The sequence below is a fragment of the Mycteria americana genome, chromosome 2 (assembly GCF_035582795.1).
Source record: "Mycteria americana isolate JAX WOST 10 ecotype Jacksonville Zoo and Gardens chromosome 2, USCA_MyAme_1.0, whole genome shotgun sequence".
NCBI classification, from domain to species: Eukaryota; Metazoa; Chordata; class Aves; order Ciconiiformes; family Ciconiidae; genus Mycteria; species Mycteria americana.
The window spans coordinates 15,367,013-15,394,811 of NC_134366.1; the positions used below are offsets into that span (position 1 = coordinate 15,367,013).

The 27,799-nt window shown below is 39.4% G+C and overlaps 1 protein-coding gene across 2 annotated transcripts in view; it reads right to left on the reverse strand.

The window, feature by feature from the left end:
- The window catches only part of CCNY (cyclin Y), a 131,213-nt gene that overhangs the window by 24,342 nt on the left and 79,072 nt on the right, over positions 1-27,799 (reverse strand). The window contains exons 3-7 of one of the 2 annotated variants that reach the window (XM_075492445.1): positions 23,564-23,598; positions 11,291-11,391; positions 7,745-7,780; positions 3,842-3,899; positions 3,622-3,741 (exon numbers count right to left, since the gene is read on the reverse strand). In XM_075492445.1, coding sequence (XP_075348560.1) covers positions 3,622-3,741; positions 3,842-3,899; positions 7,745-7,780; positions 11,291-11,391; positions 23,564-23,598 — 350 coding nt within the window. The remainder of the gene's footprint in view (positions 1-3,621; positions 3,742-3,841; positions 3,900-7,744; positions 7,781-11,290; positions 11,392-23,563; positions 23,599-27,799) is intronic. The other variant, XM_075492446.1, reaches the window with a different exon arrangement.

Consider the following 27,799-nt stretch of genomic DNA (forward strand, 5'->3'; position numbering starts at 1 on the left):
GTTTTCTTTTAAACAAGTATCAGATTTTTGATACTTCAACTGAAATATGGGGAAAAAAACCCAAGTATTTTATCAGCATTTAAAAGTAAGAATATCCCAGTGAAAAGAAATCAATTAAAAGCTTTCTCCTTTCCTCCAAACACACAGAAAACAAAATTCTCCTCAAATACTATAATTTTCACAACACAGTTCAACAATATTCTCTACCTAGTTGCTGAAAATGTGACTGAAGAGTACAATAAGAACTCAGGAACATCTGGCTGGATTAATTAAATCCCTATTTTTCATAAGGAGAATTTATTCTTACGTACTTCAAATTTCCCAATATCAAATCCTCTCAGTCACAGTACGTACTTTGTAACATATTTCAAAAACACTCCTCTGAACTTCACAGAAATAATTGAGCCCACATGCTGTATGTATTTACATATCACCGTATCTGATCAGTCTATAGCATATAGACCCAGCATATTTGCCTATTTGCGTATTGGCAAGTGCAAAATGTATCCTCTCTGAAACTAGTACAGGCACAGAAGTATATTAAGAGCCTTAGATTTGACCTATTTGCAAAAAACGCAGAAAGTCATGCCAAGGCAAAGCAGAAAACTTGGACCATTCTCCTCTTCAGGTCTGGTTAATAGGATTGTTTTTACAGAACAAAAGAACAAAGCATAAATATTTAATTCTCATGACATGCAAACACTGTATTGTTTTCCTGTTGGTATGGATAATGTTCCTGTTCACATTTTTATTTGCTATCCAATTAGTAGATTAACATAAGTACAACTTGCCACCTCTGCACTTGAGGACATGGTGAAGATGAGACTGGCATTTCTCAGTTTTAGCAAAGGTGGGAATACTCTGGGTCAAGGGAGAAGCACATGTGCATTATTTATCTCACAAAGTCAGGTCACAGAGTATAGCTCAGTTGTGCACTGGGACAAAAAACATTATTTGCAAGACTTTAAATCAGCAACACAATTTTTAAAACTAATTCTATTCCTATGGTATTGTTTTATAAATAAATAATGTGAATTAGTATTTAATTGTTTCAACCTGAGATTTTAATTTTTCACCTACAGTATGGGAAATCTCTTGGCAGCTCTGGAGGCTGTGTGAAAATTAAATTTTTTGTTTAATTATAAATTGGTTTTGCTGTAATAGTGGAGGCTTTAATTGAAATATTTTAATTAAGCGCTTGAAGCAACACAATGCCGGCTTTTTGCTGGAGATTAGCTTATCTAACAGTCTGGCGTTTCACATTTACTCAGCTCCTGTGCTGAACATACAGACTGCTATATAACCAACTGTAACTGCTGCTTCTACCTGGCTAATGGCATGCAAAAAGACAAACAGCAAGTGCATTCACCTACACACCTTAGACCATGTCAATAATTTGGGCAGTAAAAAGGGGTGGTTAGGACTGTTTAAAAATAATTAGAGTGAGTGAAAGAAAGATAATAGTTGTAGCATCTTGTTTAAAATGTATTGTGATCTCCACAGATATACTTTCTGCCTTCTGGCAACCCTCCCAGGAGGAACAAGTGGCAGACAGGGCTATCAGATTGCTCTCCGACGGACGGCCAGACTATGGGAAAACATAAGCTCCAGCAGGGAATGCTGCTTTCGTCTTCTCCAGACAGGGTATCAAAATTGAAAGCACTTGGAAGGTTCATAAATAGCAATATCAACACTATCAAGATTTCAGGAGTGTGGGGAGGGGGGAAGGGTTGATTGCTTTTTAACAGATTAATTTCCACATTTGAACATTTCAGAAACAACACGATCTGTCTCTGGGGCCCCTCCTGATGACACTAACAAATAAAGAAATGGGATCTAGAAGTACAGAGGAAACTGAGAACAGCAGCAGCAGAATTTCATACTTGTAAAACACTATTTATCCAAAAACCCTGAAGCTTTCTGGAAAGAGGGGTGCTATTATCATGAAAACATGGGCAAGAATAGTAGAACAGTAATGCTGATCACCTGCACTGAATCCATCCACAAATTGAGAACTAGGCTGTAAAACAGTTTATCTGTTATCATTGTGTTGGGTAAAAAACCCAAGCCACCTAATCTTTCAAGCACTAACAACTACGGAAACTGCCTCTGCAATATAACAAATGAGTTAAAAACATTTATACTTCATTGCAGATCACACCAAAAGAGTTACTTGCAGGGAAACCACATGAGAACCAGAAGAGGCAAGGATGTAGTTACAAATGAAAGATATTGAAATATATGCCTGAGTTAACAAGATTTGTGGGGAAGAACTTTCCATGCATTGCAATAACAGGAAGATATTGTTATTTAAAAAAAGCTCTCTTCCCTTCTACTAAACAGTGCCCTCATTGATCGAATAACCTAAGATCAAAGAACAGATAACTACAACAAGGTTCCACTGTATTTGAGAGTAGATTAACTAAACTACACAAGAACATACCAATTCACACAACGTATCTTGCCTCCGGCAGAAAACACTTAGGAATAAATGGGAGAGGGACAAGAACTTAGTGCAATTATGTAAAAGAGACAGACAAAATGTAATTTCAGAAAACAAGTAATGGCTGGGTCAAGTAACTAGGTAGAGTAATACTTCAAAATGTAAGGGTGGAGCACTGCAGGGTGTTTCTTGCCCTATTTCTCTCATATTCCTGTTCTGTACTGGCTAGTACAATTCATTCTGACTGTCTGAAGAAGAAAAGCCTGCCAATTAATCTTAGAAGCCAAGGGAGAGAGATTAACAGAGGAAATGAGTAGGTCTGGGCTTCAAAATCCACCTTCTCCAATTTCCCTTCTTCCATCTCAAGTGCATAACAAAGCTGTTATGAAACCACATGTTGTAGTGGTAAAAAACATTTTGTTTTTTTAAAATCTCTGAGTCAAGAACATGGCCAAAATCATGCCTGAAAGCTGAAGAGGCTTGTCAGAGTTGGCAGATAAAAATTTCAGGAAAGTTATGAAATTCTCAGCTGGTGGAGATCACTTTAGCTCCTTTAATACACATTGCTACGCTGATCCACACCAGCTGAAAATATGAACCTTCTTTTGTGTCATGCTATTTTTAAGTAGCTAAAATTCAGCCTTGAGTACAATTGTTCAATCCTATGACATGGTCCTGAAAGACAAGTACAGTGCAAGTAAAAAAGAGCCATCACCAACATGTCCCAGTCACTCACCAAATCGTTGACGTGCCCATCAGTTCTTACTAGTGCGATTAAATTACCTACAGCTGTTCCTGAGTCTCTGCTGGGAGCTACAGTGATACACAGCAAACCCCCCAAAAGTGGAAGCCTTTCTGCTTTTAACATTCCCTCCTGTTCAGACCACTTATGCCACCTGCGTTTTCTATTAGTCACCTTGGTGGCCTGTAACATTATCACTCTGTGAGGGCAAGACGTAACCCTGGCTTCTGTGCCGCGTGTTACCCAATCTCTTCTTCCATCACTTACTCTCCACAAGAAAATGAACTGTAGTATCTCTTCCCATCAAGAAATTCCCTTGGTCTCCAGGGTGAGAAACAATTCCATGGTAGCACCTAGATCATACATCATACAAACCCAAGCTTCGGGACCAAAACTGGGTCTGTCAGATGGTTGATGTCATCCCTCAGACACTCACCAGGGTGACAATGGCACATTCAGCAGTCAGTTGAGCAGCACTGAACAACGTCCGAACAAAGCGGTAAATCTGTTTCTGCTCCGGGTCATGTTTGTCATAATCTGGTGGCACTTCGGATTTCTAAGGAAGAAATACTTCCAAATAGGTGACTGAAACAAAACGAAGCAGACAGAAAGAAAGACAGTTCACATGAAAGGGAAGAAGAGGCAGATGAACTTACCGAAAGGGGATGAAGGTTTTCATCAAAAATATCTAAGAGCATTCTTCCATCTGTGTCCCTAAAAGGTATTAAAACCAAAGTAGCGTCATTATCTGAACACGACAGCAGGCAGCTCTCAGACACAAGTGTATCGTTAAAACTGCAGGGTGCTTAGGAACACTGAGGAGATGTGATTTTCAAATAGAAGTTGGATCTATCCTGCCATAAGATTCATGCGTAATACGAAATGCATATTACAAAGTATGCTGAAATTTTCAGCTTTCAATGCCGAAGACACACAGCTTTTGCACTCTCTACTGTGAGGCTTTTTCACAACCTAAAAGGTACTACTATAAACTTATCATAAAATCAGCTCAGCTTACCCTCCTTTTCTTAACTCTTAGTCCTTGCAATCTCTTCTTTTAACTAATTCCTCCTCCTCCTCCTCCTCTATTGTCAACTTCATGAACATTTACAAATAATGCAGCACTATTTTTACAGTTATCCTTTAGTTAATACATACATACTTCACTCTTTATTTCCTTGGAAAACCCTATTCTACTAATGATTTCTGAAAGCAAAAAGGAGTATATATGAAAAAAATTCAGACAAAATAATATTCTTACTCATTGGTTTTATTCGCTGTTTTGCTCTCAGATCCCTGTTGCTCAAGATTAGTTGATGTAACTTCAGAAGCCTAACATCCAGAATGCAATTTAAGATTTTTGCTGTGTATAATCTTGGCAGACACACGAACAACAACAAAAGCAAGCAGTATAACAGTACCAGTTAGAACTGGACGCTTTCTGGACAGATGCATCCATATCACTTATTACAATCCCATCTTTATTTATACCATCCCTGGTACTTGGGTCATAGAGTTCTTAAGAGACAAACCACTGAATATGTTCTCTATCTTTACTCAACAGCACGTGTCTCTCAGAGCATGCAAACACAAGTTTTACAGTGGATTCGTGTCTACAAAATGTACTTATTAGCAGCTAACATTTAAACCTCAGCATCTGAAGGTGACATTTTTTCTGCTATAAAGCCTGTTAACACTGGAAATAAACACTTTTTTTTTTAAAGGAGTACCTAAATTAAAACAAAAAAGCAGACTGAGATAATTACTAGAAATTTCCTAATCAGCAAGGATTTTAGGCCAGACTCTTTTACCCCTACATAAAAAGGCTAGTATCTTAACGCAGAAGTAGTCTCACTGGAATCACTGATGTGCTACAGTAAACTGTGGCCCTTTGCAATGAGAAGAGAGAAAGAAAGAATTTCCTATTTTACTTCTTCATGCTGTAGCTGCTGCATGCTATGAAGGCACATTTGATTGCCCTCAAAAAATCTATTACACACACACACACAAAAAGGACTTGATAGGTTTTTGTCTTCATTAGAACAAATTCACATTGTTATCTTTCCAAAATGAACCATCTACTAATTGATCTAAGTATTTTTCATGGTTAGTTTGTTGGGGTTTATTTTATTTTATTTATTTATGCAGCAAATTCACCAATACTTATGCATTCCTCCAAAAACAAGATGGGTGTAGTCTTTTACCACTTGTTGAATACCTAAGCACAACAAAAGCTGCAGAAAGCCAAACAATATAACAATGATAGGAGACACTGGGAAAAGAAGGAATGATAACTAGAATGTTACAATCAAAATGTGGGAAACATATGAAGGAATATTCTGTTTCATCTATAGTTTCTCAAAAAACTGGGATTGGTGAGAGTCTGGAATATTAGAAAGTAGTTAATTTTAAGCCTACTGTGCAGGAGAAAAGGAACAAATAAACATTGTCTGAAAAGAATGCTTCTTTGGCAAAGCAGGTGCTTGGCTTGTTTCCTGTCAAAATCAACCTTCAGTCTATATAAGAGTAACAGTGGTTTCTTACTCCCCACCCCCCATAATGAACCAAAATCTACCACATACGTCAACAACTTCCTTTCGCCTATAACGGCAGGAAAGAGAACATATGTTTTGCTGTTGCTGTTTCAGCAGCAAGTACAACGGAATGCTGTTATCACGTTGTCCCTCCGTTCCTAAATCAGAGACAACCGAAGACAGAACAGTCATTTCACATCCTTCATTTCAGAGTCGTTGGTTGACATACGCGAGCCTGCTCCAGCATCGCTGCCGAGACCATCTGTCCAAGCGCGGCAGAGGGCACGGGTACAACACCCTCCCCGCCCCGGGCAGCTGCAGGAGGGAGAAGCAGCAACCAGTTCCTCCTCAATAAATCACCTCTCCGTCCCAAAAGCAAAAGGGCAGATGGCAACTTCCCCAAGAAGCTAACATTCAGAACTTATTTGTTTTCAAGACACTGACATGGGACTCCTTCTTTTATAAAGGTTTAGCCTCTCTCTTCACTAGTTGTAGATCAAATTTGCATCAAGTTCTGTAAGAGCACGAGTGGGCATATTTTAGTGCCGACAGAAATCAGCTCCATGGCAATCGGCACGCAGCGAGTCTGGTGCACTTTGGCCCTGGACTCCTCCTGCCTGACTGTGAGCTCTTACTGAAGTTTCTCACCCTTCATAGTCCCTAATGTGCCCCATTCTCCTGAGCCTTCTACTCAGCTGGCATGATACTTAACAGAGTGCTTTAGAATAACTTATTTCCACAAAACTTTAGAGTCTGATTATCTTTAAGATCTCTATTATTTAATCTAGCGTAGTAAAAATTGACTAGTTTGCCAAACTACCCCAGGGACGATGGAGGAAAGGGGAAAAAGGGAACCACAGATGGATAAACAAGTAATCCAAGCATGATCACTAACGCCTCATTTCCTGGGAAATGAGGTTAAAAATCTGCAAAAAGATTTCACTCCAACTTTTGCTTTACATATTGCCATGTTTCAGTCCAAGGCCCACTGATGTCTTGGAAAGTCTTCTAAGAGCTTTCAGCAGGGATCAAGCTCTAAGCCTTTCTGCCCTTGTGCACTTCTAAAGGTTTCTCTTTAGATGTCAGCCTTGTTTCAAGAAGTGTGATGGGTTCCAGTGACCTGAAACATGGTCCCGAACGACGTACCAGCTTAACTTTAAACTTATGAGTAATTCCTTTTGTTCTAGTCGGACTTCTTACAGTCCAGAAGAAAAAAACGTGTAAGCAGCTTGTTAGATCGAGATCTAAGGCAAGTTCTCTGAAAAGACACATGGAAAAGCCATGGACACAAAAGTCACTTAAAGTATTTATACAATCTCTTCTTAGAGATGCCCAGAAATACTATTTTATGCTACTGTGACATATCATGAGAACATGGACTTTAAGATACAAAAAGCACAATTCAACATGAAGAAAGCTAATTTATGTACCAAGTTACTTTTTAGAGAACCTATTTTCTTTTCAATTTTAATCAACTTGACTGAGCAGAGATCTAAAACATACTACACCAGAAGACATAAGCCAGGACTTGCTCTGCTTCTGAGGCATCTTAAATTTCATCTATTCACAATGTCTCTCTTACTGTATAATTAATGTTTTTTATTTCAAAATCCCTTAACATTAACTGATCATTGATTTACACAGTTAATTTTATAAAGGTGTAGCCTAAAAAAAAAAAAATCTGAAAGACATTATTCAGATTTCTCTATCTGTAATTGCAACATATGCAACAATGCAGAAGAGTCCAGTGCACATAAAACCAAACACTGAATCATCAAAGTTTTTCAATGCTGAACTGTACTTCCAGATTTTTATGGTGTGTAATCCTCTAATTTTTATTTTTCTAAGCAATATAATATATATAAAAAATATAAAAGAATACATTTCTCATTTCTAACATGGGAAATAAGAAAACTACTACCCAAAAACATTTTGAAAGAAACAGAGCGTGGATTTTTAGGGTTTGGTCATTTCATTTGTTTTGATGACAGATATCTTCAGTACAAGATTTCATCATTCACATACCTGTTTTTGATGTGGTAATATATTGCAAGAGCTACACTGTAAAGAAAAATACAGAGTTAATATCTCAGGACTGTCAAATCGTATTATTTGTCATATTAACATGCAAATTTAAAACCCAGCACAATGCATGACAAAAAGTACGCTCAACAGCCTATTTTCTTCTGTTCATTGTTAGATACCAGGAGAACTGCTGTAAATAGAAAATTTTATAATATTTCTTCAGCACACTCCAAGTGCCTCCTTTTCTCTACTAATGAAGTACCTTACAAAAATACTCATATTCCACATACCAAGTTGCGCATACCTTCCATTTAATGCCCTACTCCACTAAAGTCAATACTAAAATTCCTACTGACTTCCAAGGCTGAAGATAAGGCATCACAGACATCGCACATTCGCTTTTACTGTTTGCTAATGCTGCCAGGCTAAGATGAAATGTTTTAATTACCGTTGGCTTGTGATTTTATATTTAAATCCATTAACTTTTGGCTGTCTTTCTATGTAGTTACTCACATACCAGACTCAAATACCAGGCTCCTACAGTTTTATGGCATCAACTTACTTATTTTAACTCTGGGAAGACGACTCCCTGAATAACTTACTGCATTATGCATTTCCCATGTTCTCAAGCACACACCCAAGTACCTCTGTTTATATTCTGCACAAAGACAAAATGCGTCCTTATATTCACAGAAAGCTACGATTTTAATTACGTATACAACTAACTGATCTCATTCACATTTGAGACTGAACAAAATTAAGACATGGCTTCTCATGATTATTCTCCTGTTTCCAACTCATGACTCCAGCTTTACCGAAGGACACATGCTTTACACATGATAGAGCTTTATTGAAGGATTAAGCAGAACCAGCACCCTCCCTATTTGTTCCAGCAGCATAAAACTCAAAGCTAAACGGGAAGGAGGAGGGAGTTCTATTTGTTGACAATGTTTTGTCAGTGATTCACTGTAAGATCCCTACATCTTATACTGACGCAAAATTCCCTTCCTTTTCTTTTCCATAAAAGGCCTTTTAAGAGAGTCAATTGGTTGCTCTGTAATTTTATTCCAGAATTTTTACATTAAAACTGACATACCGCATGTTAGGAAAACAATACCTTGGAGCTACCCCGTTAGTAGAATTTTAAATTATTTCAGGTTTGGTTGTGGGTTGTTGGGGTTTTTTTTTGAACAGCCATGTAGTGGAAAATATTTTTTCTTAGTTGAAAGTAAATATATTTTACTAACTTTGTATCAGCATTATAGCTTTCACCTGACTGCATTAGAAGTTTTTACATCATAAATGCTTTTTAAATTTGATTTTTTTCTGTATATACATATTTAAGGAATTAAGAAATACTGTGTACTGTGGACATTTAAAGGACACAGTCCTCACTGAACACAAAAAGCACATTTATGAATGAATTTAATTTGACTGAAAGCTATTCACAAAATGAATTAGTCCTAAAATTTAATTTTAAATTATGCCCCTAGGAACACACTTGCAGCTCCAGTTCACTTTATGAAAGCTGATACAAGAATCTATGTGCAGAGATCTGCTTGGTGCCCATATGGTTGCTTTTGTAACAAGATGTCAAATTAAGTTTAGGAAAATATTTACTATTTAGAAACCTATACCAGAATCTGAAGGTCTTTCAGAGCTGTAATAGATTAACTCAGATCCAAGTTTCATTCTGCTTTTCATAGGCTGGTTCAGCTAGCACTCCGTGTGCAGGAAAGAAGCTTCTGAAGCTTTCCATCCCCCTACCCCGGCCACCCCACCGATGCTGCAGATCTCCAGTAGATGCGCCAATACTTTAAACACACCGGTGCGTAACATGACTCAGAAGAAATAAATGAGCTGGCCAAAATACGTCCCTCATAGATTTACCTATGTGCAATACTCATTCACCTGCAGAGACTGCCAGGATGGGGGCAAGCAATGAAGTTGTACTACAAAAGCAATAATCCTTAAATCTGTTAAATGTGCAGCCAGACAGGAGAGAAGAGGAGGAAAAGATTCCTCACCCAGAGGCCTCATGTGCCAGAGTCCAACTTCTCACCCCACATAACCCCTTTTCAAACCCTCTGACCCCTTGCAGCTTCCAGCCCTTCCCATGCCGGCAGCCTGGCCCCAGCCCTGCACAACTCTGGCTCGTCCACCCTGACGCCCGCCCTCTCCTCCCTGCGGCTCTGCCCGCCGCCACGCACCCCAGGTCTCTCCCAAACGTCACCACCTTGCTCCCCCCAGCTCGTCTTTCTGTCTCCTCTTTCACAAGGCGGCTGCTGGCCACCGTGGCCTGCTGAAAATGCTTCTTGGCTGCTGCGGCCAACCGAACCCATCTCTTCCTTCCACCAGCAGTCTCCGTTCTGATGCAAAAAGGGACCCAAAACCCACCCAAAAGGCTGCACTTACAAAAGTCTGCATGCAAAGGATTTTAGAGCAGAAGACTATGGGATTCCAGGAGGGAAAAAAAACCAAACTCAAAAACGAAAAACCTTTTTCCAGTGTTCATCTGAATTATTTTTAAGTTACTAATTAAAGAAACTTGAGGAAAAGCAAGACTATATTTCAGGCAGAATTAGCTGATGAGGAATTAGGTGTCAGTCTGACTGCAAATCCCTTCTCCACTCCCGTCTTTTGTCCTTAAACAGAAAAATTAAGAACATGTTTTAGTGACCACCAACACTACAAACTCCTTTGGACGTGTTAGTCTGAATATATTTGTCTCTCTTTTAAGTATCTCTGTAGCACAGATTTTGCCTTAATAAATTTTTGCATTTGAGTACACCAAGGCAACCATCCTACAAACAACTCAAGAGAGTATATCAGCAATCATAATAAACAAACAGCATAAAATGCCTGAGCATTTGTTCTCTCATTTTTTCCCTTTGCTGTACAAAATGTAAAGAACAATACTCTATAAATATCAATTTCATTTCTTTCCAAATGTAAAAAGGCACCAGTGAAACCCGAAATGATCATCTGAGACGTCACCCAAGGGTAAGCCCATGTGCGCACCGCATACAAAGCTCCCCACTGCTGTGCAATAAACTGCCTGTGCCCTTGTACTCAGTAAGGAAATGAATCTGGAGGCAATTAATTTCCATTTCAAACAGAAAACTGGAAGGAAAGCTTAGCAAATGAGCATTTTCTCATGGACAGAAAAGAGCTCTTCAATTTCAGATAATTCCAAAATTCTGAATAAACAAACACCCAAGTAAGTTTTGAGGACTCATCCAAAACAAGTATCCAGTTGAAGGCGGAAGCACAAGGATTTCAGCTGCTGTAACCTGAGATCCTTAATTGCTGCTTTCTGTTGAGATACGCAGTATTGGGAGTTTGATTCTGCACCGACCTAAAGTAAGAGTAATACCCTTTGCTCACCCTATTCACTGCCTCTGGAGCATGATTGGATTTAATAAATTTACTACTTCTAAAACCAAAACCTTTGAAGGTTGCTTACTAATGGTTCAGGAATATGTATTCATAAATACATATCTATAACGTAGGTTCTAGCAAAACAAAAAAAAAAATAAAACCCACCATTTGATGGTATACTTGAGGTTTGGTTGACTGACTGTGCTGTCATCCAGGAAAATAGTGGAGCAGGAACTGTACTTCCTTCTCAACTGCCCAGGAGGATGCTATGAAAAACATGCAGAAGAACAATGGCAATTATGTAATACCAAAGCATTTTTCTGAGGAGATGTAAGAATTTAGAAAAAACAAATTTCTGTCTCTCACAATGACGCACACAGTAATGTGATCATGTTTTGAAGCAGTACAGAAAGTTCAGAAATAATTACCAGTGCAAAAGTCACAACAATCCCTGCCTGAGCCTTGACTAAACCTTTCAAGTCCCAATCTCCCCACTGTCCCTCCTTCCCCAAAACCATGCAAAACTTTTTGTGTAGAATTACTCAAATACATACATACATTTGGAAAGCAAACAAGACCTACGTTTCTGTTCTCATTCCAAAAGAGTAAGTGGAAGAGTGAAAAAGAAATTGTGTTAACAATGAAGACTGATTTAGAAACAGATACAAAACCATGCTTGAAGAGAAGAGAATTAAAAAAATAAAAAACCAAACCCTAACAGAATGAAGTAGGTGAAAGAGGTCTTTACAGTAAAAGTACTAAAACCTCTAAAAATTAATAAGGAAAATTCAGAACAATTAATTCATCAAGAATAGGTTATTAGAGAGGAAGAAAATTGATCAAAGGATGTAAAAGAAAGTGGGTATGCAAATAAAAAAGAAACAGATCTCTTTAATAGAAAAAGTTTTCAACAGATTTCAATCCTATTTCTGCACTACCATAGGAAAACATTGCAAAGCCCAGCCACAGAATGACCTTTGACAACACTACTTATTTCTGAAGATTTTTTGTTGAGAAGGCTTCTCCTTCAGCTGTTTAGAGCAGCCAGCACTTCACTGGTCTAAAGAGAATAGTTTCATCATATCAGCTAATAGCTATCACAGTCATTAATGCTCTTTGATTTTATCCTTGCTTATTCTACCTACATGAGTGAATAAATTGACCAAGAACCTGTGTCAGGAAAGTTAAGACCACTCAAATTACATGTTTAACTTACAACTGAATAGATTTAAAATTCAGTTGGCACATCCACATGACAATTTTAATTTGCCTTACAATGAATGTTGTTTCCAGCATTTCAGTGGAGAGACCAATGTCAATACCACTGGTGGAATCCACAGGCATTTTAGAAGCTCAGAGCAACTGAGGACCAGGCTACAGTCCTGTGACTCCTACCTCAACACATCCTCCCCTGCCTTATTTCCAAAACAGATAGTATTTCAAGTGCCAGCACTCCATCACCTCACTAACGTTCCATTTTCCATAGGCAGCAGACTTCATAGCAGCATTCATTAGATACAGAACAGACAGACTCCTGGTAAAACCTACACATCTGAGTCATCTTTCTGTTTTTTTCCAGCTATGAGCAAAAGAGCATTCAAAGTCTTCCATTAATTGAAGAAAATAATTTTCTGAAGCTGTTGCAATTGTAGAAACATTATGTTGAAATGATTTCACAGTTCACCAACAAATTCTGTTGGTGAACCTCCAGTTCACCAACCAGGTGAACCTCCACTTGACCAATAAACTTGTAAGCTGAACTGCTGTTCTTGGAAATGAAAAAGTTTACTGAAAAAATGAAAAATATTATCCCCTCTCAAAAATTCTCCAGGAGTTTGGAAAGGTACTTTGTAATACTTTGGAAGTTCACAATCCATCCACCTTCCAAGCTATTATATATGTTAAGCAAGGCAACAAACAGAAAATTTAGAAGCACTGGAAGCATTAATGCCATAAAACATATGAACTAGCATTGATGTATACAGAGAGAATGACTAGGGGACTGGTGATTTATAGCTTTTATTCTACCACAGCTTAGCTCAAATTTCTGGATTAGACTACCGAGTACCTTCTGAAGGCATGATAAAGTCAAAGCAACTTAAATACAACTGAAAATGAGACTGTTTAGTGGTTGCAAAAAAGGGAGAGGTACAGACATTTCAGCATCATTTAAAAAAAAAAACACATGGAAAGTTTTAATTCTACATTTTAAGTGTCGACATGTTTTAAAGGTTTAGATAGAATTTAAGATATATGGACTGGATTCATTCAAGGCGAGCATGAGTAAAAAACAGAAAACAACTCTGTAGCAACACCACTATCAGATTTAAATTTTCATATGTAAACAGCACTCCAACACTGGATACATGTCAATAATTAGAGCCATGCACCTTATTTCTGAAACTACCACATCACAGAACTCTCTGTGGTTTTCAGCCCACATCACACTTCGTTAGGCTTAGAACTTTTCACACTTCAGAAAAATATGTGGTGTCTCATGCCTCACTTTCTGTTCATAACAACTTGGCAGGAAGGGGTACCTCTCCCAGTCTGAAAAATGGTGCCAAGTGTAAACCTACTATCTTGGGTATATATACACATTTGTGCCATGTGAATAACTAACCTATCGGTAGATCAACATTCCCAGCTTCTACTCTGACGTCCAACTTCAGCCATATGGTATGCCAGGTAACAGATTTTCTACCTTTTCCAAATTACTGGAAAACACTCTCAGTTTCATATTCTAGCTTGACTAAGCTGGAAGACATCTCAAGTCAACATCTTGTCAAGTCAATGTCTTGTCAGTCAAGACATCTTCAGTCAAACAGGCTTTTCTGAACCTCTATAAAATGCTGCAAGTGAACCTTCTCCATCCTTGCAAAGGACAAAAGAGGTTACTGAGCACCACCTCAGTATTCAGCACTGTCCTATACAGAAACCCTCTTCTGTGTCCATTTCAATGGAATAAGTCCACCCAAAACTGTACAAGAGCTTAATGCCTTCACATTTCAAAACCATCACGCCTGACCACAAAAATCTTCCATTTAGACAAGTCAGAGAGGCTCTGAGAAAGAATATAGCGCCTTCGAAGAAATTAGCCAAGCCCTCTATCATTAATGGGATCCTTCTCAGGTTCTGTCCCACCATTAAGGCTGACATGGGGGAAAGAAAGGACCGGTACAGCTCCTTTTGTAAATCTTCATACACAAACATTACAGTGAATACAGGACACGTGGAGCCTTGCCAGTCTCTGCTATTACAAACATTTACAAATTAAAAACACCTCATTGACATGAAGTGGGATTCACTTTAAATGTACTTTAACTTGCAGTAGTAATATTTTTGTACCCAAGCTGAGATTCAGTAGATGTCATGCTTCTCAACTTCAGCAAGACTTTTGACTTCATCTCGTGTAAAATTCCCAAAGGGCAGAACAAGGAAAACACGGTAGGTAAAAACTACTTGGAAAACTATACTCTGGTTACCCAAGGATCACTTGCAAATTGGAAGGTTGAAGTAAGGGACATTCCACGCAGGTCTGGTCTACTCGATATAAAATACCGAGCAATAACTTTGACAACAGAATCAAGGTATTCTTTACTGTATTTGCAGCTGGCATTAACTTGTGGAGGACTAAAAAAATTTATTAGAAAACAAGGTTACAATCCAGAACAATCTTGACAAATTGGGAATTGGTCTGCACGAAAATATATCCCTGCAATGCATTAAGAACAGATGCAAGGCCGTACACTTAGAGAAGAACCACCTGTCTAAAAATAATATGGCAAGCAACTGTCAAGGCTGTCATCAAAAGGATGTGCAGATCACACGACAACAAATTCACTCTTTCATAAAAATGGAAAATATCTTACAGGCTTTACAAATAGAGTTACCATGTATACAACAGGATGGAGCACCCTTCCACTCTGCTCAGCTGGAATATTATGTCCTGTTTTGACCACTGTATTTCAAGAAAGATGAACTGATTTCAGAGCGTCAAGAGGAGAGAGCAGCAAGATTAATCAGACGTTTGAAAAACTTGATTTAGAAGGAAAAACTGAAAGACCAGAGAGGTTTTCTCCAGGAACAAAGCAACAATACCGGCCTTAAGTCATGTTGAAGGGAGCTCCAAAGAAGGGAATGTTGTTCTCCATGACCATTGTGGATGGGATAAGAAAGAGCGGGCTTATATTGAACTAGGGAAAATTAAGATTGGACATTAAAGTATGAGAGGAGGTGATGGCAAAAAAAAACCTATCACCTTTTTCTAATGGCAGGGACAGCTTGAGTGACTTGAGCAGTGATAGAATCTCCATCATTGAAAGTTGTAAAGAAGAAGTAAAACAAACATATGCCAGGAATATCTTAGATGCTCTGAGGCAAGAATCCAGACTGAACAACCCCTTGAGATTAATTCTGGAACAATTTTCTATCATTTTGTGATTTCTTTTGGTGGAGAGGATTCATAGCTCTTTACTCCAGAAGCTGTTGTTAGTTTTCTCATTTCAACCAAAGACATTCATTGAGAAATGCTGGCAATATAGGTTACAATGAATACATAATAGCAGTTTTGTGGAATTTCTTTCTTTACAGAAGAAGATGTATAACGGAAAAAATTGCTTTATAACTTGCCAAGCTTTTACATGTGTTACAAAACAAGCTCTAAGAGATCAAGATTCAATCTAATGCCAGGTGTTTCTAGCTCTTAAAAACAGCAGTTTTCTCTTCTTGCACAGCTAGTACTACGGAAATATCACTGCTTTATTTTTCTCCCAGCTTCATCCTGAAATTTTCCAACTTTCCAAATCACATTTGTTTTAAGATGTTTGAACAATATGATTTACTTGAAGCTTATATAAACCACATCTTATCAGAAATAGAATGGCTTAGTTTGCCATCAAAATCATACAAGCTCTGCAGAACTGCTTCTGTGTACCTGCTATGAAAGGAATCACAACAAATTCCTAACTAATTCACAGTGAGAAGACATAAAAGGATGACTTTCTCTCAGCCTTCATTTTAGCATCACTCAGAAATTAAACCTAAATTTGTGGGGAAAAGGGAAGTGTTGTTTTGTTTCTTTTGTTGGGTATTTCTTTTGTTAAAATAGTCATTTCAGGGTGGTTTTGGGTAGAAATATCTAATGGACGGGTGCATACTGACCAAAACTCACACTCAGAATTGACCAGAAAGGGTGCCAGCCAGCTCTGTCCTGGAAGCTCTCTAGCCACACTAGTATGGCACTCTGCCCTGACGCTCAGCAGGATTTGTTCCTTTGGGCGCAACGCTTCCCTAATGAAGCTATGCAGCTTTTGTAACAGAGCTGGCCTTCAGCCAGTCAGCTTCCAGTTTGGCAGAGGAACTTTAGTCTTTTTTGGTGTTCTTTTGCACTTGTCCATCAAAAGATAATTTGCAGCTTCTGTCCTAAATAATGATAGTACTGTCTCTTCCTCCATCAAACCAGGTGTAAGTTATTGCATGATTTTAAAAGGTACTATTAAATAGTATTTCCCCCCACGGAAAAATTGAGGCCGGCTTGCACCCGTCTGTGGAGACATGCCCATTAGCTTGCAGGCAGTAGAGGCTGGCCAAAATGCTAATAGGCAAAACTGGCGTGTACACATGAAGCCAAATTACAACCGCAAGCAAAAATACCAAGACTGCTTCTGACTTGGAAAAGGGAGGTTCCTATCTTGGGGATCTTCTATTGCTTCAGGACATGATTTAGTTCTGACAACATTTTTCACAGAAGAAACGTGATTTTACAGGTCAACACAGTGTTTCCAAAATCAAGCAAGCCATGCAACACAACTCTCTGCACGGCTCTGCAAAGCTCTGCATTTATTTTCATCTTGCATAATTTGATACTACAGCACAATTGTCTACGTTTAGTGGCTAGATATGGGTATATTCACCTAAACAAAAGCTACAGAAAACTGCACCATTGTCTGCTTACCTTTCTCTGCCAACACCTACAATAAAAAAAAAGATCCAGTCCAACCACTCTTAAGTAATTCCCATTGTACCTCATCAGTCTATGACATGGTCCAACCTTGTCCTCAGTTGATTAGTCTCACCAATGTTTGATAATGTCCAAAACTGATGCCTTAGACTAGATCTGTACTTGCAAGTTTTTGGCCTCAAAGCTTGTCCTTACTCATGTCAACTATCAAAAACTATGCCAGAGTACCACCGACCTCCTGGGGAGCTCAGCAACCACTGGTAAACTCTTTTGCAGCACACACAGGCCCTACTTAACCACTGATAAAGCACCCTGTTTTACAAACCTGAAAAGATTAGGTATTTCTTTGAACACTAAAAGCAGCTCAAAGGCTTATATTTACATAGCGTATAATTGCTAGTGTTGTGAAATTTGACCAGAGGGACTTTACTAGGCTCCCAGCACAACAAGTATTGTGTAGCAACCTTGTAAAAGAACTCTCCTGTGTGATCTCATTCCACCTTAAAAGTTATTTTTTGTTCCTCCCCCTACAAAAGTTTGCCACTTCATATAACTTACTGCCTTGAGGCTGATAGGAAAAGTAAAATTCTTCACCCTAGAGGACAGGAAAAGAGGCAAGGGGCTGAAAGACATTAGAAAAAACATTTCAAACACTAAGTTTAAGCAAGCCGTTAAAGAAAACCTGTTGATTCTAACTTATCGGAAGCCTGAAAAAGCATCTTAAACAGCATCTGTTAGGAATGGCATCAGTATAAGAAATCTGCTAGATGGGCCAGATGGCCTAAAGGCCCCCTCTAGACCTGTTTTTTTTTTGTGATCTTGCAATAGCAAGGAGTAAAGACCAGATTAAGCAATCTCTAGGAGAGCTTCAAGAGCACCTGAGAAGCCTCTAATCTATCTTCCAGTTTATCTTGTTCTTCTCTTTGAGTAAGGAATGTTAATTAAAATATCTTAAGGAATTTGGACAGCAATTATAAACCTTTATAATAGCCTGCCTCAGGCACTTAACAAAAACAACAATTCACATTTTATGTTCTGCTTTGCATTTTTCACGGATTAAAGCACTTTTTAGACTATGTTCCCATTTCAGCAGGTACCATATTTACTCTTAGAATCACTAGCTGAAAGTGTTTGATTACCAGTCACATGCCTACTAGTTTTACAATCGGGAAGCAGAACAGCCTCTTTATCCATTCTGACAGGAAAATTTGGGGGCTACACAGGAGCAAATACCATACATCATTTCTAGCATGCAAAAAGGCTCACAGAAATTGCTTGTGTCACACCACATACAGCAAAAGACCCCTCCGTTCTCCACTAGTGCCCATCAGCCGGACTGCTGCTGGGAAGAAGCCTCCCCTGATGTGAATCACTACAGGGTCACTTACAGGGACCAGGGTTCTGACATGAATGATGCCCAGGAACTTTTCCCCAGGATGCTGAAAAAATTTTCATCTATACACAGATGTTAGTTTTTCTATTTGGAATGATAAAAACAGTATTAGTCTGTTGGGATTTGAACATCTAGTTGACGGGATAGCAGACTGGAAGTCATGTCCAGATCCCTAAACAACACAATGCTGAAAAGAAGCTGTTGCTACAAGTCTCCAGAATAAAAAAAAATGCTGAAGCTATTACTTCCCTCTTCCACAGGATTTCTCTTCCTTCAGAAATATTCCAATATGCAAGAAGCCCCCCTTATTTTTAGTGGGTATTACTGCTCATAAACACAGACTTAACTTTAAAAGTGTATCTTGTCAAGAAGAGAAGAAAGTACTTTGGCAAACAGAACATTTTCATCTTGTCTGAAAGGGAAAGTTTCTAGCAAAAACTTGATAGAGAACTCACAGAATCATAGAATCATAGAATAGTTTGGGTTGGAAGGGACCTTTACAGGTCATCTAGTCCAACCCCCCTGCAAGAGCAGGGACATCTTCAACTAGATCAGGTTGCTCAGAGCCCCGTCCAACCTGACCTTGAATGTTTCCAGTGATGGGGCCTCCACTACCTCTATGGGCAACCTGTGCCAGTGCCTCACCACCCTCATTGTAAAAAATTTCTTCCTTATATCTAGTCTAAATCTACCCTCTTTTAGTTTAAAACGATTACACCTTGTCCTACTGCAACAGACCCTACTAAAAAGTCTGTCCCTATCTTTATTTCTTATAAGCCCCCTTTAAGTATTGAAAGGCCACAATAAGGTCTCCTCGCAGCCTTCTCTTCTCCAGGCTGAAAAACCCCAACTCTCTCAGCCTGTCCTCATAGGAGCGATGTTCCATCTCTCTGATCCTTTTGTGGCCCTCCTCTGGACCTGCTCCAACAGCTCCATGTCCTTCTTGTGCTGCGGGCTCCAGAGCTGGACGCAGAACTGCAGGTGGGGTCTCACCGGAGCAGAGCAGAGGGGCAGAATCCCCTCCCTTGACCTGCTGGCCACGCTGCTTTTGATGCAGCCCAGGATACGGTTGGCCTTCTGGGCTGCAAGCGCACATTGTCAGCTCACGTCCAGTTTTTCATCCACCAGTACCCCCAAGTCCTTCTCTGCAGGGCTGCTCTCAATCTCTTCATCCCCCAGCCTGTATTGATACTGGGAGTTGCCCCGACCCATGTGCAGGGCCTTGCACGTGGCCTTGTTGAACCTCGTGAGGTTCACGTGGACCTATTTCTCGAGCTTGTCCAGGTCCCTCTGAATGGCATCCCGTCCCTCAGGCATGTCAACTGCACCACTCAGCTTGGTGTCATCTGCAAATTTGCTGAGGGTGCACTCGACCCCACTATGTCATTGATGAGGATATTATTTTTATAAGATATTATTTTTATAATCAACTTTTCCCTCCCCTGCCTTGCTCTTCTCCCCTGCAAAAAAATAACCACCCAGTACAAAGAACTAGCTACTGCAAACAATAATAAAAAATTCACTCTTTCTCCACCCACCCCCAAAAATACCCCATAAAACATGTCTTCCTGTTTGCTTTCCTTGTACAGGCAGAGATACTGATGCAATCTCTCCTCTGTGAAATAGGAAACGCCTCTGTCTCAGTCTGCACCTTTATCCCCCTCAGCAGCTTGACTAAGCAGATTAAAAGACAAGACAAGTGCACGCTGAAGCAGCATTAAAGCCATAACAAAAAACAACTGCCAGTTCAACAGGAAAGGGAAGTAGAGTCTGCTGCAACTGCTTAGAAATCAAAATAGGCTGGAAGAAAGCAAAACACGCCAGGTACGCTGTAGGTAGGTATGCAAAGGATCCAGCACCATCCCCAACCTGTCGCCTTTCTCCCTGGGCTCTGTGGGAAGACTGAGACGACGGCTTCTCCATAGCACCCTGTCATCCCCACTTCATTCCTTCCTCCTTGCCTTCCCCACCCCAAAAAAAGAGCAGCTGCTGGCTGTTCCATCACACCTACTGACACGGTGAATCTGAAACCTGGCAACTGCCAGCCCTTGACAAAGTGCAATAAATCAAAGTAGGAACCCACTATTTGTATTTGGGGATGAAAGGAAACTATTCAACCAATTAAAACATTCTACAAAAAAGAACAAGCAAGAAAGGGAAAGAAAAGTGGTGTTATACTGAGAAAGTACATTTTTAAATGAAAAAGAGTCAGTATTAATTCATTAAATTAATTTTTTCATACATAACATTTTGAAACTGTATTTGTATAAACTACTATTCTCATCTATTACTACACAGAACTAGACAAGCAGTTAAAGAAGAAAAAGCACAACATTTCTTGATAGTTCTCTTGCTAGCCAGCCACCCTGATCATCTGGGAGATGTTCAACTCTGCCTGCAAAATAACCAATAAGATATTGTACAAAAGGATAAAAATATTTTGTTGCCCATCTTGGTTATTTGTCACAAAAGGAGAATAAGTATAAAAGACTTATAAAAGAAAAAAAAAAAAGATGATGTTATGGAAAAACCACAAAAGAGAAGAGTGCTGCATTATGGTGTGGAGTTCCTGTAAAAGGAAGACAAAACAACGCTCCAAAATTTATGTCCTCTGGCTTGTTTCCTCCAGGGCAGATGTGGGGACCCAGAACTTCACATCAACAAGGAAACAGATGAGTAGCAATACCTCCTGTTAAAAATGCACTGAGCAGACACTGAAAAATGGGGGAAAAGAACTGATCAAGAAATAGGGTATATCATAAATTTGCTTATCATACTACCCATCATTAAATACTACCCATCTACTACCCATCATTTGTCACACAGATTTAATAAATCTAACTATTTCCTCAAATTTCTTCAAACAAGGCTGTCTAGGAAAATTACGATGATTCCCTGCAGTCTACAAACCTAAACACAGTTCCCAGTTAAAGGCCACAGCAACCACTTCAAAAATGATCACCAGTTTGTGCGTCAGCTTTAGCAGACAGAATATTTAGGAGGTGCTGAATGAATACTCACAGGTGTGCTGAAGTCAACCATACATCTCAATAACAACTTAAATATCACAGGCCACATTTGAAAATATAGTTTATCTATGAGTATTGGCTAAAAAACTTAACTGACTTGTAAGGACACACATGGAGAAAGCCATGGGAAGGACTTCAGCTTCATAAAGGTTATTTTTAGCTTTGTGATCCAGAAGAAGTACTTTTAAGTACAAAGGAGTCAGACTTAAGGTAGCAGTAAACCAGACTACTGGGGGAAGTTTACACTGCTGCAACCTTAGCCAGTGCTTTGAATGATACTTAAAAAAAGGAAATTAGGAAGAGGTTTAGCGCTTAGGTTATCAACTGCTTGAGCTGCTACATTGAGCTCCCAACAACACAACTCCTCAGTGATATGATCATCCTACCCTTTTCTGTAACAACTCCAGCATTGCCTAAAAATATTTTATACCAGGGTTTGCAATGGTGTGCTTCCAACAGCATTTGTAATACCCATCTTTGTGCAATCTGCCAGACGAATCCACTCGCAGTCTGCCTAATGCAGAACACATCTTTTACATGACATGAAATTATTCAGGACACGTGAGAATTTCATCCATGACACAAGGTGGACACAAACTCAGTTAATTCCTTGCTTTGCAGTGTCTATATATTCTTTTTTTTTTTTTTTTTTTTTTTGCATTGAACCCTCCAAGTTTGAGGTTAAAAAGACTGCTGGAAGTTACTGAGCACACGTTATTAAGTTTACAGGAACCCAGTGCATTAACTTTACAAGTATTTTTATGACAATACAATTGCACTGCAAACCACCCTCACATGCACTGTAAACAATGGAAATGTTTTACAGGGGAATAGAAGGTGGGAAGCGCTGAAAATATCTGCTAGCCTGGTGGGGCCAAGTTTAAGGCTTTTATAAGCCTCACAGTATTTCATGAGTTTCTCAAAATCTTAACTCTTGGGAAACTGAAAATCTCAGCTTGCTTTTGAAGCTAGGTGGCAGTTTCAGAAACACTCAGCACAAACCATTTCTGCCCACAAATGAAGCAGTCCTGCCTTCTCACCCCACTTGGTGGTGGCTCATTCCTGCCTCCGCGCCTCCCTCCCTTTCTGTGGGAGCGAGCCCTGAAGTGAATCACATTTAGGAACAGATCCATTTTAGCTTTTAGCTGTGCTGAATCTACCTGCATTCGTGCCCCAATCCAGTTTACCTGGAGCCGCACAAACGTTCGCCCCAGCACAAAGGGATGCAGAGGCTATAAACCACCTCTGCTTCTTTCAGCAGCTGTAGTGGCTTAAAAATGATTCATGAAATTATGGCCTATATTTCCAGATAGAGAAAAGTTTCAGAACTTCTCCCCATTTCACCCTAAAGGCAAATACCATTTGGGAGACAATTAGTTCTTTCCCGCCTCAATTTTACTGAGGCGTGACTCCAGGTATTTCAGCACAAGGCTTAACATACTGGGAACCGCACTGGTTCCAGGTGCCTCAGTAGTACAAACAATACTAAGTGGGGCAAAGAGCCCGGTCCCATACCCAAAGCAGGCTACAGGGAATTTGCTCTCTGCTTCACTGGGAATTTGATTCAAACAGAAGAGAACTGAACTGAAAAATGCCCAGGGTACACAAGCATATCAAAACCCCATCTTCACATTTGGCATGTACCACATATCAATCCACATTTACATTGCATCAACACTGGTCAGGGACTTCAGAACTTCTGTGTAAACATCAAATGCTGCAGCTCTCTGCCAAAGCAAACTTGCATAAAAATGCAATTTAAAGTTTTGAGAGTTTTTGTAATAATTTTAAAAATCATACTAATGTGTGCAGCTCTTTGTCCCAGGTACCAGTTACCTATGCACACTGGTTGTGAGCATGATACTGTCTTCAAACCAACAGATCCGTTCCACTAACTCAATAGCCGAGACCTATACTTCTGGATCCTGATGCAGAACAGACATTCGAAGCATCAGCACCCTCTCACCAATATGGAAATCAAGTGTGAAAACTCTTATTTACTGTATAATATAGACAACAAGGAGAAAGCTGCATAGCGAGGCATTTTCACTTACGTGGTTTATATAGAGACTCTTGCGTTTTTCTCTCACTGCAAAAACACAAAATATGATAGAAATATTACATGACTATTTTTCCCGATCAAGCTTCTTATACACCATTTATAATAAAAAGAAGAACAGGAGGCTATCTATGTGCAACATTATAATTGCTTGTGCACTAAGTATATTTATACATCAAACACAGAAGGAACATATATCTGTACGCATAAAGGCATTTATGCTCACTAGTGTGGTGATGGATTAAAATTCTCATCCATTTGGGTACTTCACCAGGCATTGGTCCTCATGGGAAAGTTAATAAGCAGTAAGCTACAGTCCGAGTTAGCAATGGATTAGCCATCCTTCTCCGGTTCTCTGTGTGGGCACTCCTGAGCCACCGGTGCCTTCGTGCAAGGTACCTTGCTGCAAAGTGGCCTACGCTACCTTGCAGGTATGAAAGCACCTAAACAGCTACACCATGGAGTTAGCAAATTCTCATCATAGCTTACTGTGCACTAACTCCCATAGAGCAGCCTTGAAACCATATGCGTTACATCACCGCCTTCCATAACGATCAGGTGCAAGCCTGAAACTATTAGTCATGTCGGATATAACCATGAAAATGTATTACTTTGGTGAGTATGAACCAGTCACCACAAGCAAGGGTTGCAAGTCAAAGCCATAATTAGCCAAAATATTCAGAAAGTAAACAGCAACAACAAGGGAGATAGATGTATAGAGTCTTAGTTGTTAGGCAAATGTTTATTACAGCTGATTAAATATACTCTATTTAATTTTTTAAAGCACTTTCCCAATTAACTCACCCCATAGAGAGCCTGTGGAGCTCTGTTCCAGTGAAAATACCACAGCATTTAGGATACAAGTCTGGAGGCAACTAACACATAAATCAAACTGCAGGATTAAAATAATAATGGTTTCATGCTGTAGGTGATTAAATGCACTTTGGTGCACCATGATTTAAAAGCTATGCAACCCAATGCACTTAGCAAAATAAGAGTGTTCATAATGGTGGGATAGCCTGTCCATTCCCTGTTGGATGAGAAGCCATTATTTGTGATTTTTTATAAGCAAGCAATCTCACATAAACAAGGTTGCATGTGTGAATACTGTGAAATAATTGTGTTTAATGCAGACATAAAATGAAAAGAAAATAAGAAAAAACTTTTAAAAATCCTTACATAATTTTCCTCCCAGGGAGCAGAAAGGAGAATCACACATGACAGATGTTAGCCATGTCACTTAGCACATGCTCAGATCCACAATTATGGACATTGTATAAGAAACAGAATTAAACAGGAACAGCAGGAAAATTCTGATCGTCTAGTAAATAGTTAAACTGCTTGATATCCTGCTAAAACACTGCACTACACTTAAGTTCCACACACTGCATTTATCACCAGCAAGGGACATAAGTAATCTAAAGGGAAACAACAAAATGATGGTAAATACTCACTTCTAAGAATAGCCAAAGTATTTGTCTAGCATTGCATATTGCAATGTACAGGCAGTAAACAATTCTGACAAGCTGCATGTGAACCTAATACAGTACATAACTGAAAATGAGCACCTCTTAACTTCAAAATTTTGAACACGGTTAAGTATTTAACACTGTTTTAATCACAAGCAATGATACCACATACAAAGTTCTTATGGACAAAATCTTATAAAGACAGCCTGCACATACACTCCAAATTCCATTTTAATCCCCTTTTTTCCCCTACCTTAGTTTTTCTCTTTGGTATTTTCCCTTGTATCCATTATTCAATTCCCCATGCAAGTACAATCATCTATTTACCAAAGCAAGAATATCACTCGCAGCTCATTCCCATTTGTTATTTCCAATCTCCAGAAGAATACATTAATGTATTTATACACACCCCTCACTTCTCCCTGCTCAAGCACTGCTTGTGCTGCACATTCTTCTAAGCACCACGTTGACCTCCTTTCCCCAATCTTCCCCACATAACAGAGATTCAGTGAGCCTGGATTCTCCGCTGAGGGACTACAAGGCGGCAGCTGCGCTTTTGTGCTCCTGGCCCACTCCGCCATAGCGTAAGGCTCAACTCTTTCCAGAACATACGCCGATGGGGAGCCGGGCATAGCAGAAACCCATTTTGTCACAACCACCGCTCTCTTTTGTGATCACAATCCTCTCTTTAAACAAGGGAAAGACAATTATTGCAACAAGGCCAAAGGCCACTTATGCCAAGCTAAAATGACTGTAAAGAGGTAATTCCATCAGTTGGCTTCAGTCAGTTTGAAGATACTTTGCACTGTTCACCCAGCACAGTATGGCCTTCAGCAGACCAGACCGCAGTGTTATAATTAACCACCACTTTGTAGCATAAACACCTAACTGCAACTCCGGGCTTTTGGCTTTCAAGCATGGGGTTTTGACGAAATGAAGCTGAACAGATTTAGAGTCAGTTTAAACAATTAGACTTCTACTTTCTTTCTAACATTTTAAAACTTTAAACATTTAAACATTTTAAAAGTCGGAATGGAACTCTTCAAGTGGAGACTGAGATGCTGCCAAATTGTCTCAGTTTTCCTCATTTTAAGGTCAATGACCTGTTCGTACTTTTGCAGGCACTTTCAATTGTTATTGTTGAACTTTCACAACAGTAGGAAAATTTATTATCCTGAAATAAAAGGGAGTGAGGAAATACACACACACATACTCACATATATGTACGTGTGTGTGTATATGTACGTATATATGTATTTTTCATTGAAACTGTAATAGAAACTTACTTTGTTCAATTTCTACAGACTATCTTAATGTTACCCATATCGGGATCGAAGACAAAATCCTTGAGGATTACATCAATAAAAATGTTTCGCATTTTGGGAGTTTGCAAATCATTTCTTTTTGTTTTATCTGAGACAGGAGACAGGTCCTGGTTAACATTAAAGAGTAAGCGCAGCTTACGTCACTTCTATCCTCTATATAAATACAATTTCAAAATCCTCTTTGTCTGAAGCCCATTGTTGCACTGATACTGCAAAATTTAACCAGTACCTTGAATGTGTAAAGCCTAATGTAAGTTAGGAGAGGTGGACAGCTGTAACCCATTCACAGGAAAGACCATTACCAGCTCCCTGAAGTAGCAACCGTTGCCCTCTTGCTATTATACGGAAAGGAAGTTACATTATTGGAGTGCTAAGATTTGGAAACCCTGCCTTAACCACAACCACACACTAAATAGTGTATGGCTTTTCAGTCACCTAGCCTATCCTGCTTACAGGCCAAACTCAGCGAACAAGGGAGAACTTGCATAAAGCACTCACAGAAGTTAAAAACATAAAAGGTGATATTCTTTACCAGCTCCCTAAACAGGGAGAATTACTCATGTAAGATTCAGCACCTAGGAAATTCCCACAAAGAGCTGGAAACATTTAGAAAAGCTACTTTAGTTAGGAATCGAATTAATATTTATTGCTTCTTCAACCTTCCTACAGATTCCCTGAACTCTCAGGTAATTAAGGATGCATCCAGACTACCGACTAAGAGGGACAGGATAGATTTAGAAGCTTAGCATGGCATCCAAGCTTCACAGAACAATGGGAAATTCAGACCACATAATATCCAGAGATGCCATGTCCTGTCTCATTATATTTGAGGTAGTCAGCTTGTTGCTTTTCACTTGCATGTTGATCACAAGCAGGTCAAGCGCAGCTCCTACGCCAGGACAGCACTACAAGATTACCAGTGAGGCTGAAAGAGTACAGGGCTACTAGAAAGCCAAATGTGGAACTGCCTGAAGGTAACGTTGCCAAGTCACTCTAGCACGTAGTTATGGACTTGGCCCTTTCCCACTGTCGAAACATGTGGTGAACACCCCAGAGTCACAGCCAGATCCTGGATGAAACCTCGAGTCCTGATGTCCCTCAGCTCTCCAAGATGTGTATTTTAAATGTCTGCAGTTCTTGTCTATAGAAATATCTTCACTTACAGTCAACAGGAAGGTTTGCCAGCCCAACACTATGCAAGTAAGGGAGAGAGGTAGTTACATGCCCAAGTTCGGTGCTTGCAGCATTGCCAGCTCAGCTCTCCCCCTTCTACACAGACTTAAGAAGTCTTGGGGGTCCCCTAGGCTCCACAGCAGGCTGTCAGAATACAACCCTACACACCCTAAAAAACCCTTATATTTTCCCCTTAACAAGCATTTTACTGCATTTTGGTGTCAGGTAACATCCTTGATTAATGCGGTAACTCCTACAGCTCAC